At 38.9% G+C, this 15,618-nt stretch overlaps 1 protein-coding gene across 6 annotated transcripts in view; it reads right to left on the reverse strand.

The window, feature by feature from the left end:
* The window catches only part of ARHGAP32 (Rho GTPase activating protein 32), a 318,906-nt gene that overhangs the window by 188,975 nt on the left and 114,313 nt on the right, over window positions 1-15,618 (reverse strand). For 2 of the 6 annotated variants that reach the window (XM_089314211.1, XM_070048330.2), the window contains exon 1: window positions 2,421-2,580. The exons of 3 other annotated variants lie outside the window; for them this stretch is intronic. In XM_089314211.1, coding sequence (XP_089170337.1) covers window positions 2,421-2,446 — 26 coding nt within the window. In that variant the 5' untranslated portion in view covers window positions 2,447-2,580. Of the gene's footprint in view, window positions 1-2,420; window positions 2,581-15,618 lie in introns of those variants that run through there. One more of the 6 variants, XM_089314204.1, reaches the window with a different exon arrangement.

The following is a 15,618-nucleotide window of genomic DNA, read 5'->3' on the forward strand; positions in this document are numbered from 1 at the left end:
CTCTCTCACTGTCCACTCTGCCTGTCAAAAAAAAAAAAAAAAAAAAAGACTGCAACACAGAAGTGAAAAAGATTACTGCTGCAAGGAGCAGACCCTTAACCTAGTAATTAAGATGCCCATGTTCCACACTGGAGTACCTGAGTTGGATTACTAGCTGCAGTTTCCCACCAATGCAGCAGACTCTGGGAGGCAGCAGTGCAACTCAAGTAAACATGGGAGGCCTGGATTGAGTTCCCAGCTCCCAGCTTCAGCTTCAGCCTCAGCCCAGCTAAAGGGCATTTGGGATCTCCCTCTTATTCCCTGCTTCTCAAATAAGTAAAAAAAAAAATTTAATGTTTTAAAGAATTATTGCTGTAATCTGCAACATATAGATGAATCTCACAAATGAACAAGACATGCATTAGTATGTCTTGCATTAGTACCTGTCATATGTTTCTACTTATGTGAAGTTCAAGAACAGGCAAAGTTAATCTATGGTGACAAAAAAGAGAGTAACAGATTACCTCTGGGAGAGACTGAGGGGCAAGGGTCTTGTATGCAACAAATACTTTGTATCCTGACTGGGCTGTGATTACTTTAGTGTATAAATAAATGTACATTTTTCAAAGTGTGCACTATGAACTGTGGACTCCCCCCCCCTTTTGGGGGGGGGCAGGCAGAGTTAGTAAGAGAGAGAGAGAGAGAGAGAGAGAGAGAGAGAAAGGTCTTCCTTCCGTTGGTTCCCTCCCCTAATGGCCACCACAGCCGGTGCTGTGCCGATCTGAAGCCAGGAGCCAGGTGCTTCCTCCTGGTCTCCCATGCGGGTGCAGGGCCCAAGCACTTGGGGCATCCTCCACTGCACTCCCGGGCCACAGCAGAGAGCTGGCCTGGAAGAGGAGCAACCAGGACAGAATCTGGCGCCCCAACCAGGAATAGAACCTGGGGTACCAGCGCCGCAGGAGGAGGATTAGCCAAGGGAGCCACGGCGCGGGCATGAACTGTGGACTTTTGTTATATGAATATTGTACCTTAATAAGATTATAAAATAAATTTAATGGTAAAGGTTACACATTAGTTTAATGCACATAAAAATCACGTTTATGTATTTTTCTGCCATGCCACAATGAATCAACTCTATAAAAATTTAATGTCTAGTGGCCTGCGTTGTGGCGCAGTGGGTTAAAGTCCTGGCCTGAAGTGCCAGCATCCTGTATGGGCGCTGGTTCTAGTCCTGGCTGTTCCTCTTCTGATCCAGCTCTCTGCTATGGCCTGGGATAGCTGTAGAAGATGGCCCAAGTTCTTGGGCCCCTGCACCCACGTTGGAGACCCAGAAGAAGCTCCTGGCTCCTGGCTTTGGATCGGCACAGCTCTGGCCGTTGCGACCATTTGGGGAGTGAACCATTGGATGGAAGACCTCTCTCTCTCTCTGCCTCTCCTTCTCTCTCTGTGTAACTCTTTCAAATAAATAAATAAATCTTTAAAAAAATTAATGGCTATTTATTTGATTCTTTTGTTTGATGTCTTTAAAATTATGGGCAACTTTGATCCTTAAAATATTTGACTATAATTTCATAGCTATCAGAAAAGCTGCATTGTTGAGGAGTGCCAGTCAAAACACCTGAAAAAAATCTAATGCTAAATTTTTACAAGAATTTTCTCTTTTTTTCTCCAAAGAAACCTTTTATTAAGGAATACAAATTTCATAATTACAACTTTCAGAATATAGCAATTTTTCCCACCATACCCGCTCTCCCACCCACACTCCCACCCCTCGTCCTGTCCTCCTCTTTCTCCCATTCCCATTCTCCATTATGATTCATTTTCAATTAACTTTACATACAGAAGACCAACTCTATACTAAGTAGATTCCAACAATTTTACAAGAGTTTTCTCCAAAACATTTTCAGACTTCATTGGACATATTCAATCAAGAAAAATGGAGCAAAACACACTCTTTAAATTGAAATATTATGAGAGCCAGCCTCTCTGTCTTACTACTTCCTCCATTAAAAATTATTCGAATCTTTGATTCTCACTCACTTTATCCGTATGAGATTCTTGCTCATAACTTAAGGAAAATCATGTGATATTGAAGCTCCAAAGAAAAGCCCAAGTGGATTCTCTATTTTAAAAACTATCTGTTTATGTGTTTATTTATTTGAAAGGCATAATGGTAGAGAGACAGACAGACAGTGAAATCCTCCAACCACTGGTTTACTGGCCAAATGGCCACCATGGCCAGGGCCGGTCCAGACTGAAGCCAGGAGCCAGACCTCTATCCAGGTCTCCCACACTGAAGTCACCTACGAGAGTAGTTCAAAAAATTCATGGAAAAATGGAATCAAACGTTTATGGCTGTGCAACATTCATGCTTTCACAATACGCCTCTTTCATGCACTTTTTGAAGAGCACACATATACAATATTGTCCAAGAAATGTACCTCAGAGACTGTTCAACCCCAGGCATATCTTTTTCTTGGTCCCTGGAATAAACTCCAAGCAGTCATAGAACAACGCCTTCCTCTTCTGAGTCTGAAACTCACTGTCTTTGTTTATTTCTGGTTCTTCGCCACGTCTGATTTGGGATCTTCAAGAGTTGTGGCCAGTAAGTTATTCCCCACTGGTGGCACCAATGACAGGAAATCTGTTTTATGGTGTGACTATTTGGTGATTTTGGTCAGATAGAAACAAGCATCTATTTTCTGTCAGAGAAAACAGACAATTTGCTTTATTAGTCAAATTTTGTCTGTATAAAAATACATCTCAATTCCACTGGACAGGATAGTTTTCATAACATTCTAAGTGATGAATTTGGTGCTCTCTGTTCATCTTACCATGGCTGAAGCCATAAGTAAACTACAAGGTTGCGGTGCATCTATGTGACTGTAACTGATCAAAGCCATTATCTGTCATTACAGAATATAATTTATTTTCCTACGTTCAAATGATAGTAATTAAGACTGTAAATTTTCCTAAAATATAAGAGCTCTATTCTGCTTAGTTATAAACATTAACAAGTACTGACATCAGTCTAAAATTCCAGAATTTGCAGAAAATAAAGAAACTGAATTTCCAATGCTAATGGGGACATTTGTGTTGGTGATGAAAACTTAGTAGTGGTTCACTGAAACCAGATCGGACTGTGTTGGTCACTTCCAACTTAAAATATCTGGTATGCTATAAATTCTTAAGTACTACAACTCCATCATATAAACATCAAAAAGGAATAAAAAGTATATTATGAAAAAAATCTTCTAATTCCTGTCTCCAATCTCTCCAATCCTCACCACTAAATTTTCCGGCTCTCAAAGTAATCAATTTCCATTATTCCAGACATTTTAATTAATTTATACATATTCATAAGTATAAAGTTACTTATATATATGAGAGGATATATCCACACAACAGTAAGCACTGAACAATACTGCTTCTTAGCATGTTTATACATTGTTGTGTACTTTATTTTTAATACCAGGATACTATAAAAAGTTTGTGGAAAGTGGAGTTAAGATACAAGTTTGTTTTGGTGCAAAAATCTTTGCTTTTTGTGTGTGTATGACATTCATATTGCTTTTTAAAAATTTACTTAGGGGGGCCTGGCGCTGTGGCGCAGCGAGTTAAAGCCCCAGCCTACACCACCACCAACCCCATATGGGTGCCAGTTCAAGTCCAGGCTGCTTCTCTTCTGATAAAGCTCTCTGCTATGGCCTGGGAAAGCAGAAGTCCTTTGGATCCTGCGTCCATGTGGGAGACCTGGAAGAAGCTCCTGGCTCCTGGCTTCAGATCAGCTCAGCTCTGGCTTCTGCGGCCTTTTGGGGAGTGAACCAGCAGAATGGAAAACCTCTCTTTCTCTCTGGCTCTACTTCTCTCTGTAACTCTTCCAAATAAATAGAATAATTTCTTTAAAAAAAATTTACCTAAGAATTTTCATTTTATTGAAAGGCAATGAGATGGAGACAGAGATCTTGCATTCAAAGATATATTCCCTAAATATTCACAAAGGTGTATTCCCTAAATATTCACAATATTCTGCTGCCTCCCAGAGAATGAATTAGCAAGAAGTTAGACAAAAGAAGCTGGAATCAAAAATGGAGCTAGGACTCAAACCCAAATGTTCCAATATGAGATGCACACATACCAAGTGGCATCTTAACTACTGCACCAAAGACCTTGTCCCAGTGCAAAAAGTTTTGAGATCCTCTCATACCTGTATGTCCTGGCAAAATCTCCATAGCAATTTATACAGCCTTGCTGTTTTTACAACTGCATAATATCCACTGTATAGATGTTCCATAATTTATTTAACCAGTCCCCTACTGATAGATACATGATCTCCAATCTCTTGACATTATGGCCAATTGTTGTGGGGAGCAACCCGGGCTAGACTGAGTTACTGGAATTAAGACTTATTCTATGCATCTGCTCTCCCACAATATGGCGCTGGGAGAGAAGAAAACAGCTTCTACACAGGTGCCTCCAGTTCAGCCAATAAACTGTAGGACTTGCTCCTGATTGGAGGAGAGCAGCGTACTCGGCGTGTGGGCAGCCGGGTTGGGATTGGCAGAGGAGGACTATAAAGGAGGAGAGAGACGGCATGCACCGGGAACATCTAAGGGGAACATCTACGGGGAACATCTAAGGGGAACACCTGTGCAGCCCCCGAGAGAGCCGGCCGGCCGGCGGTGTGCCGCTCCCCTGCGGAAGTGGGGAATGTGGCCAGGGGGAACTGCCCTTCCACGGAGGTGGAAGGGACAGTAGCCAACCCGGGAAGAACCAGCAGCAAACCCGGGGAGGGCCGAGCAGACGAAAGAACAGCGCAGGGTCCTGTGTCGTTCCTCCACGAAGACGGGGAGCGACATAATGGTGCCGTGACTCGGATATGAAGCCTAGGCAGGGCTTAGTGTCGTTCCCCCACGAAGACGGGGAGCGACAATTGTACATTTCTACATACATACAAGTATATCTGAAAGATAAATTTTTAACAATGAAAAATTCTTTTCATGCCTATTAGCCTATTTTTCTATTGGACTGCTAAGTTTTATCTACATTTAGTAGTTTTTATATATGGAAAAGATTAATCCATCTGTAATACAATTTTCATGTATTTATAATTTATAAATTATATATATGTGTATTTATGTATTTATAATTTGTTCATTATGTTTCTTATAATGCAGAAGTTTTCTTTTTTATGTAGTCTAATTGCTCAATCCTTTTTTGACATTTTAAATCGTAAGTTCTTGTTCCCCTTAACAAAAAATTTTAATACTCATGTTTTCTGTCAAAATATTTGTGATTTCATTAATCTTCTATCACTTGTAATTTAACCTTGGTATGAGTTAGGATTTCACTGTTCTTTATTTTGCACAGATGAGTATCCAGTTTTCCCACAAACTACATATTGAATAGTGCACACTGCCTCCACTAGTTTTTGAGAAGCTACTTTTACCATATACAAATCATCCTATGGCTATGGGTTATTTCTAGGCTACCACCTCCACTCATTACACAATCTCCCCACCTCCAGCACCATAAGGCTCCAATTACTAAGGCCTCATATTGTATTATCTGGTGCACATGTCCTCTATCCATTACCCATGCTCTTTTTCCCTATCCCTAAAAATTTTCTTGGCTGATTATTTAGCCAAGATCAATTTATTTCAAGATGGGGTTGTCTGGGGGCCAGCACTGTGGTGAAGCAGGTAAAGCCACTGCATGAAGCACCAGCACTCCATATGGGTGCCAGTTCAAGTTCCAGCTGCTCCACTTCCAATGCAGTTCCCTGCTGATTGGCCTGGAAAAGCAGCTTAAGATGTCCCAAGTGCCTGGGCTCCTGCACTCACATGGGAGACTTGGATGAAGTCGCTGGCTCCTGGCTATGGCCTGGCCCAGCCCTGGCAACTGCAGCCATTTTGGGAGTGAACCAGCAGATACAGGACCTGTCTCTCTCTTTTTCTCTGTGCCTCGGCCTTTCCCTCTCTGTAAATCTGACTTTCAAATAAACAAATAAATATTTGTTTAAAAATCAGGTTATCTAATATTTGAAAAAGCATTTTCATCATCACATTAAATTTCCTAAATTAATTTAAAATAAACTGACAACTGTATGGTGTTATATATGTAGGCATGAACATTGTTCCAAATGTCTTTCATGTCCTTCAGTAATGTTTTACATTTTTTCATATAAATCTTTGAGTTCCTTTTAAGTATATATATATAAACTTATATATATATATATATATACACATATATACATATATATATATATATATATATATATATGGTGGAGCTGGGCACTGTAGGCTAAGCCTCCAGTGGCACCAGCATCCCATATGGGTGCCAGTTCATGTCCTGGCTGCTCCTCTTCTAATCCAGCTCTCTGCTTCTGGCCTGGGAAAACAGTGGGAGATAAAGTGCTTGGACCCCAGCACCCATGTGGGAGACCCAAAGAAGCTCCTGGCTCCTGGCTTTGGACTGGCACAACTCTGGCCCTTGCAGCCATTTGGGGAATAAAACCCAGATGAAAGACCTTTCTCTCTGTTTCTCCCTCTTACTGTCTGTAACTATACATCTCAAATAAATAACTAAATCTTTTAAAAAAAAAGTATATGTAAGTTTAATTCTGGTACTTTGCCTTTTAATCACTCTTCAGAATGGCATTTATCTTCTGTTTATTGCTTGACACACTATGGTTACCTGCTTTGCACACAGAGAAACTGAAAAGCGCTCGCACACAGCAGTCCCTCCTCATGTGACAGACCGTTTCTTGGAAGAGCCTACTTTCCAGCCTGGAGAGGACACTGAGGCCGCTGTCACATCCCTAAAGAAACCCACCCTGGGAGACAGACGGGAAGCTGCTGCCCTGCTTCTCTTCAGAATCCATGAAAAACATTCCAACGAAAGACTGTGTATATATGAAGAAACAGATCTCTCCTTCTCCAAAACGTGGTACATATACACAGTGGGATACCGCTCAGCCTCTAAGAAGGATGAAATCTTGTCCTTTACAATAACAATGATGGAACAGGTACTGTGCTAAAGCAAAATATACCACGCACAAAAAGACAAGTACAGCATGATCTCCCTTACATGTGAAATCTGAAAAAGGTCAGAGTAGAATACTCGTGACCAGAGCTGCAGAGAGTGGTGTGGAGGGGGAGATGAAGAAAAGTCCTCTGATGGATACTAGGCTACAGCATGGTAGTATAAGAAGTTCTGGTGTTCTATTACATAGTAGGGTAACCATAAGCAATGACATTATACTGCATATTTTTCTTTTAAAAAATTGAAGAAATAATATTAAATATTTTCATCATACAGAAATGATTAATGTTTGAGGAGATACATATGTTTACTCTGAATATTACACAGTATCTCAAAACATCACATAGTATTCCACAAGTTTATATAATTTTATGTCAGTTAAAATTTTAATTATGTATATAATTACAAACACGCATACACACATAATGTAACTAAGGATAAAAGGAAAGTCTTATAAGCATCCACGTAGAAAGAACAAGTTACCTACATAAGAAAAGAAAAGGCAGATGGACATTTGAGCAAATACAAGAAATCAGAGTATAATACTCATAGAATTTAACCTGAAGAAAATACTCAAGAAAACATCAACCAAATAATTTAGAAAAGTCACATTAAGATGAGAAGTGATATAGAGGAGAGGAAACAACAGTAAGTACTGAATGACATATAATTAAATCTGCGTGGATGACAAAGCATATGACATTATCTCAGAAAAAAAAAAAGGGTTTGGGGTGGGATAGATTGTGGATATATGAAAAGGTCCTAAAAGTCTCATCAAGGGGGATGAGACTGAAATAAAAGTACTCCACACATCTTATGAGAGAGGGAAGTAGAACAGAAAAATCCTGTTGGGGAAAAAAAATAACAATGAGGTAGATGAAACTGATTTCCAAACCTTAACAGAGAAAATACGCATTTGAATATAACAAGATGAAAATGGAAACTAATCATTAATGACAAGTAGAAATATAGCAGAACTTCAGAAATTAAATATCTGAGAATATTCTGATTATAATCTTGCTAAGCCAAGTCACTTGACGTATTTTAATTTTACATACTGGCTACACTACGTTTATAAAGAGACCTTTAAATTTTTCAGGGATTTTAATTTTTTTTTTACATTTTAAAGTGCAAATAACTGTTTGGGGGGTATAGTATTTGAATGACATATAAAGATTAAGGGAAAATGTTTTAAAATTTTAACTCAAAATAAATTAATAACCAATAAGTTTTATACAGCTTTTTATACAGTTTCTATGCTCCTAGGCCCTTCTGAACATCAAAAAACTCATAGAGACATAAGAAAGGCCCAATTTGGACTCTATCCCAAAGGGCTTAATTACAGAAATACCAAGAAAGTCTTGTAGCAGCATGTCTCCTGGTTAAGACAGAATCAGTACACAGATTATAAAGGCAGCCTAATGGCTCCACTCCAGTGCTATACAAAATTCTCTGAGATTACAGATGTTCACATCAGAATCTGTTGATTAGAAATAAATTCATTATTTTTGCAACGTTGGTAAGAATGTGTTGAATGAGTTCTATTTTTAAATGTTGAACGAATATTTAGGGACTAAACTAAACCCAAGATTTCATCTTAAAGGTGAGAGAACAATAATGAAAAAAAATTTTTCTTGGCAAAATATGCATCTTTTCTTCAAAATCAGAATATTATGGGTGTGATACTGGTAAAATCACCAATGTTTAATTGTTAAAACTACTCTATCCATGCAGGCTCAGATTGAGAATCTCTAACTCAAGAATTTCTGCAGAAAATAGAAGAGCAATCAGTTACAAAGGCATGGAATCATCAAATAGCTTTACTGGCTCTCAGGGGTATCAGTCATTAAAGCATCTTAAGATATTTGTGCTAGAAATAGGACACCACAGATACAGTTCTTCACTATCTGCACTGCTGCAGCAACTTCATACTTGTGGCACTGATGCAAATAAGGCAGAAGACAGATGCAACAATCCAGTCAAGCGAATCAAAATACACTTCTATTATACATAGTATATATAACGTAGAACAATTATACTTTTAAAATGTCATAAATCAATAGTGACATTCCCCCCAAAACACTAAAACATGTTTATTTATAGCAAATCATCCAGTCAAATGGAACGGCAGAAGTTTTCTTTTACATTTAATTATTTTACAATATTCACTTATACAAGTGAAGATGTGACTGGGAGATCAAAACATCCATAGGTCCTTATTGTAAAGGTACACAAGTTCTAATACTGTAGTCCAGTTATGTATTTTACATCACTTTCAATGTCAGTTACACCTGGATTAAAATTTTTGCTCCATCATGTACAAAATTTCGCTATATCATGACCATGTGTGCCAAGTAGTTCTCTCAGCCATTGATTCATCATCTAGAAAATGGAAAAAAAATAATACCCACTTTATAGGATTAATATAAAGTAAGCCAATATATAACAAATAACAACTTAGAGCAATTTTTTGTGTGTTGGAATTCAAAAATTTATTTTTCCTTTTCTACCTTATATTTCTCCTTGTTAATCACAAGATTCTGTTAATGATCACTAAGGACCATTCAAAACACTCTGAAGGTCTCTAAATATTGAAGTGTAACAGCAATTTTACCATGGTGATAAGGTAGATAACCACCCAGATTATTACCTTCATACTACAAATGAGAAATCTTCATATGAGAGATTTGTGAGTCAAGGGTGCACAAGTTTGAACTACTTCCCTGAAACAGATTGTGCAACATCCTATAGTGCTAGAATCTAAGAAAGAGTATCCTTTCTACCAACCAAATCCAAAAACGAAGGATACTCCAATTGCTACTAGACAGATACTAGCTCCTATCCGAGAGCACTTCTCCCTAACTCAGGTGCTTGTTGGAACCACCAGAAACTGCATTCTAGATAAAATAGGACCTCACTCAGCCATGGTGCCAAGTGAGACGATGCTATTCTTTTGAGAGTAAACGTAAAATCTAACATAGAAACTATTCAGAGAAAAAGGTCACTGTATAATCTTCTGTCCTCATTTTATTGTCTGTTGTGCACTTGCGGAAACATAACCATAACAACATTTTTGGTTTCATATGTAATAGCATGGATTTTTTAAAAAACTAGATAGGATGAAGATTTATTTGTACATTTTTTAAAAATTATTATTTTCACAAGATCAAGTCTCCTATAACACTGAATCTACTGTTTGGTTCTCCCAAGGTCACAGCCGCAACTCCTCCTATCCAACCCTTCACCTTCCACGCCCACACACACATTTTTTCTGCTAGGCATTTCACAGGAATGAGCCGGGATGTTGTGAAAGCACTCTGCTGCCATGTTTCCTCATGCCGCACTGCTGAATAGGTGAGAAACACTACATGATATTGGCCCTTATCCACATCTCTTTGTTGCATTTGTGAATACTTAAGATCAAATCTCAAAATCTTATTTAGTTTGGGAGGGCCATAGTGATATTCAGATAGGAAATGTAATTGTAAACAGAGAAAGAACAAACGTCCAATAGTCTCATGATCTCCTAAAACAATGTATACACTAAGACAGTTCTCAGAATAAAAACTGCTGTCACATATTCCTCAGAAAAGAACATTTGTTTTTAACTGTCCAAAGAGGGTCCCAGAGACATCTATCACCTAACAAATAGATCTAAGTTTTTTAGATACCAAACCTATTACAACAGCAACAACAAAGTAAATTGTTTCTTCCATGGACAAAAACCCCCAAATAACTTACACAAGTTTAATACCAAAACAAACCAATTCAACACAAACAAAACAAATATTGTATTCCCACTCACTGTTCCTGTGACACTGACCATGCTGAAAACTAAGCGTACATGTAACATTAGCATACCCTGGGAGAAATGAAATTTATTCAAACCAGCAAGGCTAAATAAAAAATGAGAGAACAAGAAAGTTGTGGGGGAAAAAACCAATCATATCCAAATAAAGTATTTCACTTTCATACTTGAACATTAAATTATTCTTTTAAATTTTTAGATATACTTCTCATTTAGTTTAAACCCCAGTTAACAAATTCAGTATAAGTTATCAAGTGTTCCTAATATGGAATCCTTCCTGTCACTGAACCTATAAAAAATGAAAAATAAAATCTATGCATGAAGAATATGTATATATTCTTTTTGAACATTCAGCATGAAGACAATATCTGATAAAAATGGTATGCTCAAGCAGCATACCCAAGCAGTCAAAGGTGAAATTATCAGATGTTTAATTGCACATGTGGGTGGCAATGATAAAATATAATACAAACTTTAAACTTCACAAAGATATTTTTAATGCCTCCGAAAATGTTAAATTGTTAACACTGCATGAAAAAGAAACGTCAAAATAAAGTTTCCTGAAATCCCTAAGAGTACAGCAGACTTAGTACACCACTGATCCTCTCTCCACAAGTTGGGTGAGTTACCGTCCTTCCCCAGTCACTCAGCCACTCGGCAGGTACCCTCTATAAACTTCAGTTATGAAGCTACTGTTACAGATGCAATAACCAAGAGAGATTGGAGGCGGGTGGGGTGAGCTGTTAAAGACACAGACAAGAGTAAAGATCACAAAGTAAAAGCCACAAAATAACCAATTTGTTCTTAATTAAAATTTTTCAAACACCTGCATAAGGCAACCAAAACAGGCAGACAGACAAATACACCACATACCCTAGAACCCATTCCAAGAAAAAGAGGAAGAAAAATCTATTACATCCAAATTCAGATCAAATCTATCAGATAGAAATCAGATACAGGAAGGGTAGCAGTTCATTGTGAGTCGCCACTTGAAATTCCTGAAATGCTACTGCAGAACCTGCCTAACACCTTCTCTTCCTGGTGTTCTAACAAGTCAGTTAAAACATATTTTACAAGCTCAGGGCAAGTTGTGGAATGAAGAGTGCCACATCCAACTCGAAACCTGTCTGCTTCAGCTGAAACCTCCCCACCCCCGACCACCCCCTCAGAAAGACGCAAAGCAAAAGAGTTGGAAACACAGAAGGGGGGGAGGGGGGCAGGGAACATGGAGGGACAAAGGCTGAGATTCGGGGAATCTCAAATTCCATAATTACCTGAAATTCTCTTCCTTTTCTCCCTCCTCACTGTCAGTCACCTGGGTCCTGACTGCTGAATCCAAACAAAATACACTGTCATCCCCCGAAATGCTACTCTCACTTTCAGTGTCCATCTTGTATCTTAAAAAGTGGAATCCTCAAGGCATGGGAGAAACAGCACCAGTGTCCAGGCTGTTCAGCGATGTACGCACACTCAGGTGTGTGGCAGGTACTCTGCTGGCAAGAGATGGTACTGGTTTAATGACAGCTGGGGCACAGACAGGAAACCACAGGCAACACATTCACTGCGTCTGACTGCCCCACCTGTGATACCTTGGGCCCTCCCACTGCCCTAGGCTCCCTGACCTACATAATCAAAAGCAGAGTCCATATGAAGGTGATTTTGCACTAATTACTTCTTTTAAAAATTATTTATTTATTTTGAAAGAATTACAGAGAGGGATAAAGAGAGAGGGAGAGAGAGTCTTCCATCTACTGGTTTGCCTCCCAGATGGCTGCAAAGGCCAGCACTGACCCAGGCCAAAGCCAGATCTCCCACATGGGTGGCAGAGGCCCAACCACTTGAGCCATCTTCCATTGCTTTTCCCAGGCCATTAGCAGGGAGCTGGATTAGAAGTAGAGCAGCTGGGACACGAACCAGTGCCTATCTGGAACGCCAGTGTCTCAGGAGGCAGCTTTACCTACTGTATCACACCACCAGCCCCTAATTACTTTTGGAATACTATCTTTCCTTTTTCAAAATTTCCATTTAAATTCATAATAGGTATTTTCCAAAAAGTAGACTTTTCTCTATTTGTAGCTTTTTGTGATCTCAAACTTGGGAAAAGTAAAGAGAAAACCAGAAACATAACACTACTGATAAAGGTTTCCAGGGCTAAGCACAATGACAGGCATGTTACAGGTAGCGTAAGAGGATCACAATTAACAGAAAAAACAGGAATGGCCTAGGGACTTGCCCAGCTCCATGCCCTGGAATGCTGACACCTTCTCTTCTGCTGTTCAGTACTGCAGCCACGCAGACCTTGGCTCAGGGAGCCGCAGCAAAATGGAAAAGCCAGGCTTGCCTATGACCAGTACTGTGGTGCGGCTGGTTAAGCCACAGCTTGCTGAACTACTCCATTTCAGTCTAATTTCCTGCCAATGTGCCTGCGAAAGCAGTGGAAGATGGCCCCCAGTACTTGGGTCCCTGTCACCCATGTGGAAGACAGGCCGGAGTTCCTGGCTCCTGGCTTCAGCCTGGCCCACACCTGGTTGTTGCAGCCATTTGAGAGATGAACAAATATATATAAGATTTCTCTCTCTTTCTCACTCTCTCAATTTTTATTATTCTGCACTTAAATAATAAATATTTTTAAAAAGAAAAATTAAATTGTCACAAGATGGAAAATGCTGACAGTTACAGAATTCAACTGTATACATCCACGGTGTCAATAAAATATCTTCTGGGAAATGAATGAAAAGTATAGCATCTGGGGCTGGTACTGTGGCATAGCAGGTAAAGCCGCTGCCTGCAGTGCCAGCATCCCATATGGGCACTGGTTTGAGTCCCAGCTGCTCCACTTCTGATACAGCTCTCTGCTATGGCCTGAGAAAGCAATGGAAGATGCCCCAAGTCCTTGGGCCCCTGCACCCCTGTGGGAGACCTGGAGGAAAGCTCCTGGCTCCTGGTTTCAGATCAGGGCAGCTCCGGCCATTGAGGCCATCTGGGGAGTGAACCAGGATATGGAAGACCTCTCTCTCTCTCTCTCTCTCTGTAATTCTGTCTTTCAAATACATAAATAAATCTTTAAAAAAAATTATAGCATCTATGACCCTGTCAACAACATAACTGGTACTTAAAAAATGGCCATGTTGGCAGCTATCAGAGACACATCATTGTGTTCATGTTTACTGGCCCTTTACAGAGCAGTAACAAACTAGTGCTACTAGACTAATACAAAAAAAATTCTTAAAGAAATCTTCTGGTTCACCCTTGAATTTTCACACTTGAAAATAAGGAAAATTAATTTTTAGCTGATTTTGCTTATATAGCATATTTTCCCTTTCCTCTTGTCTTCTTTTGTTTTGTTCTGAGAACGAGAGAAATCCCATGCACCATCTTACTTCCCAAATGCCCAGGGGCCAGGAACTCAGTCCAGATTTCCTGCACCAGCACTTGAGAGGCACCTGTAAGCACCTCAAGCACATCTTAAATGCTACGTCAAATGCCCTCCCCAATACGTTGAAGTTCTAACAGCTAATCTACCTCAAAAATCCCTTACCATCTTCCAAAGATCATGAAGAGAAGTTCCTTCCTCACTATTAAAATACAAGCTCATGCAAGAAAATCCTAAGAGAAAATGAGAAAGTCCTTTTTAAGCGTAATGTAAAAAAAAAAAAAAAGTCCTGCAATCAGAAAAGACTGCTATCTTATTACTTAAAACTTTTTAAATCTTCCATTAACAAAAAAATTAATGAATAAAGTCTAAATACAACCAAATTGAGGAAACACTATTTGGAGCATATCATGAAGGGCTAATTGTTTAACATATAAAGGTTTCCATCAAATCTTCAATACTCAACAACCCAAAAGATAGGCAAAGAGCGTAAAAAGAATAATCAGAAAAATACAAAAGAATTGTAAGACACAGAACGGTACTTAATTTCACCCAAAATAAAAATGTAAAAGAGAGAGATGAATTTAATCTATTAAACAGAAAAAAATTAAGAAGGCTTTAATAAACTGTTTGGAAGAACATATGGGAAAATAAATATTTTATATGTATAAGATGTTATAGTATTGGTGGGAATTTAAACTGGTACAGCCTCACACAGGGCATCTGGCAAAACATACCAGGATCCAAAATGTACACCTTTTTAGCTGAGCAATTTCTTTTCCAGGAAAAATTCTTATTGTCACAGGTAGAAATAAGTAGCAACATTCATTGTTGCTTTAAAATAGAGTAAGATATCACAAACAGCCTAACTTGTTCACTAAGAAAAACTAGATGATGAAGTTATGGGGGGCATCTGTGGAATGGAATGCTATCCAGAAGAGTGAAGGGAGAAAACAAGGCAGACAAGGCAGCCCTATTGGTCACCATATGGTAAAAACCATGGAGCATATGATTAAAGCAAAAAAGGAACAAAGGTGTAGAGCGGCGTATGACTCTAAGTGCTCCAAATTCCTCTTTGAAGAGAGTGCAGCTGTCTATAAAGGAGGAAAGTAGATGGAGAAGAGGAATAAAAAGGAAGATAGTTTCTCACTATATCATTTACAGAAACTCCTTGCCAAACAGTTCATTAATATTTCATGTCCCCCAGTGAATAATCTGATTTGTAAATACTATTTTACAGGAATATAGATCCTCTTCTAAACCATACTAACATTGACCCTATTCATTCTCCTCTCATCACTGATCTGGGCTTTCAGTTACCATCACTGATTTTCTGAACTTCTTCAAACCCTTTCACGGATTAAAAAAAAAAAAAAAAAAAGTGAACCATGCAGTCCTTTCACACAGAACACAG

Source organism: Oryctolagus cuniculus, chromosome 1 (assembly GCF_051225735.1).
Source record: "Oryctolagus cuniculus isolate XC-2025 breed Fujian yellow rabbit chromosome 1, ASM5122573v1, whole genome shotgun sequence".
Lineage (NCBI taxonomy): Eukaryota > Metazoa > Chordata > Mammalia > Lagomorpha > Leporidae > Oryctolagus > Oryctolagus cuniculus.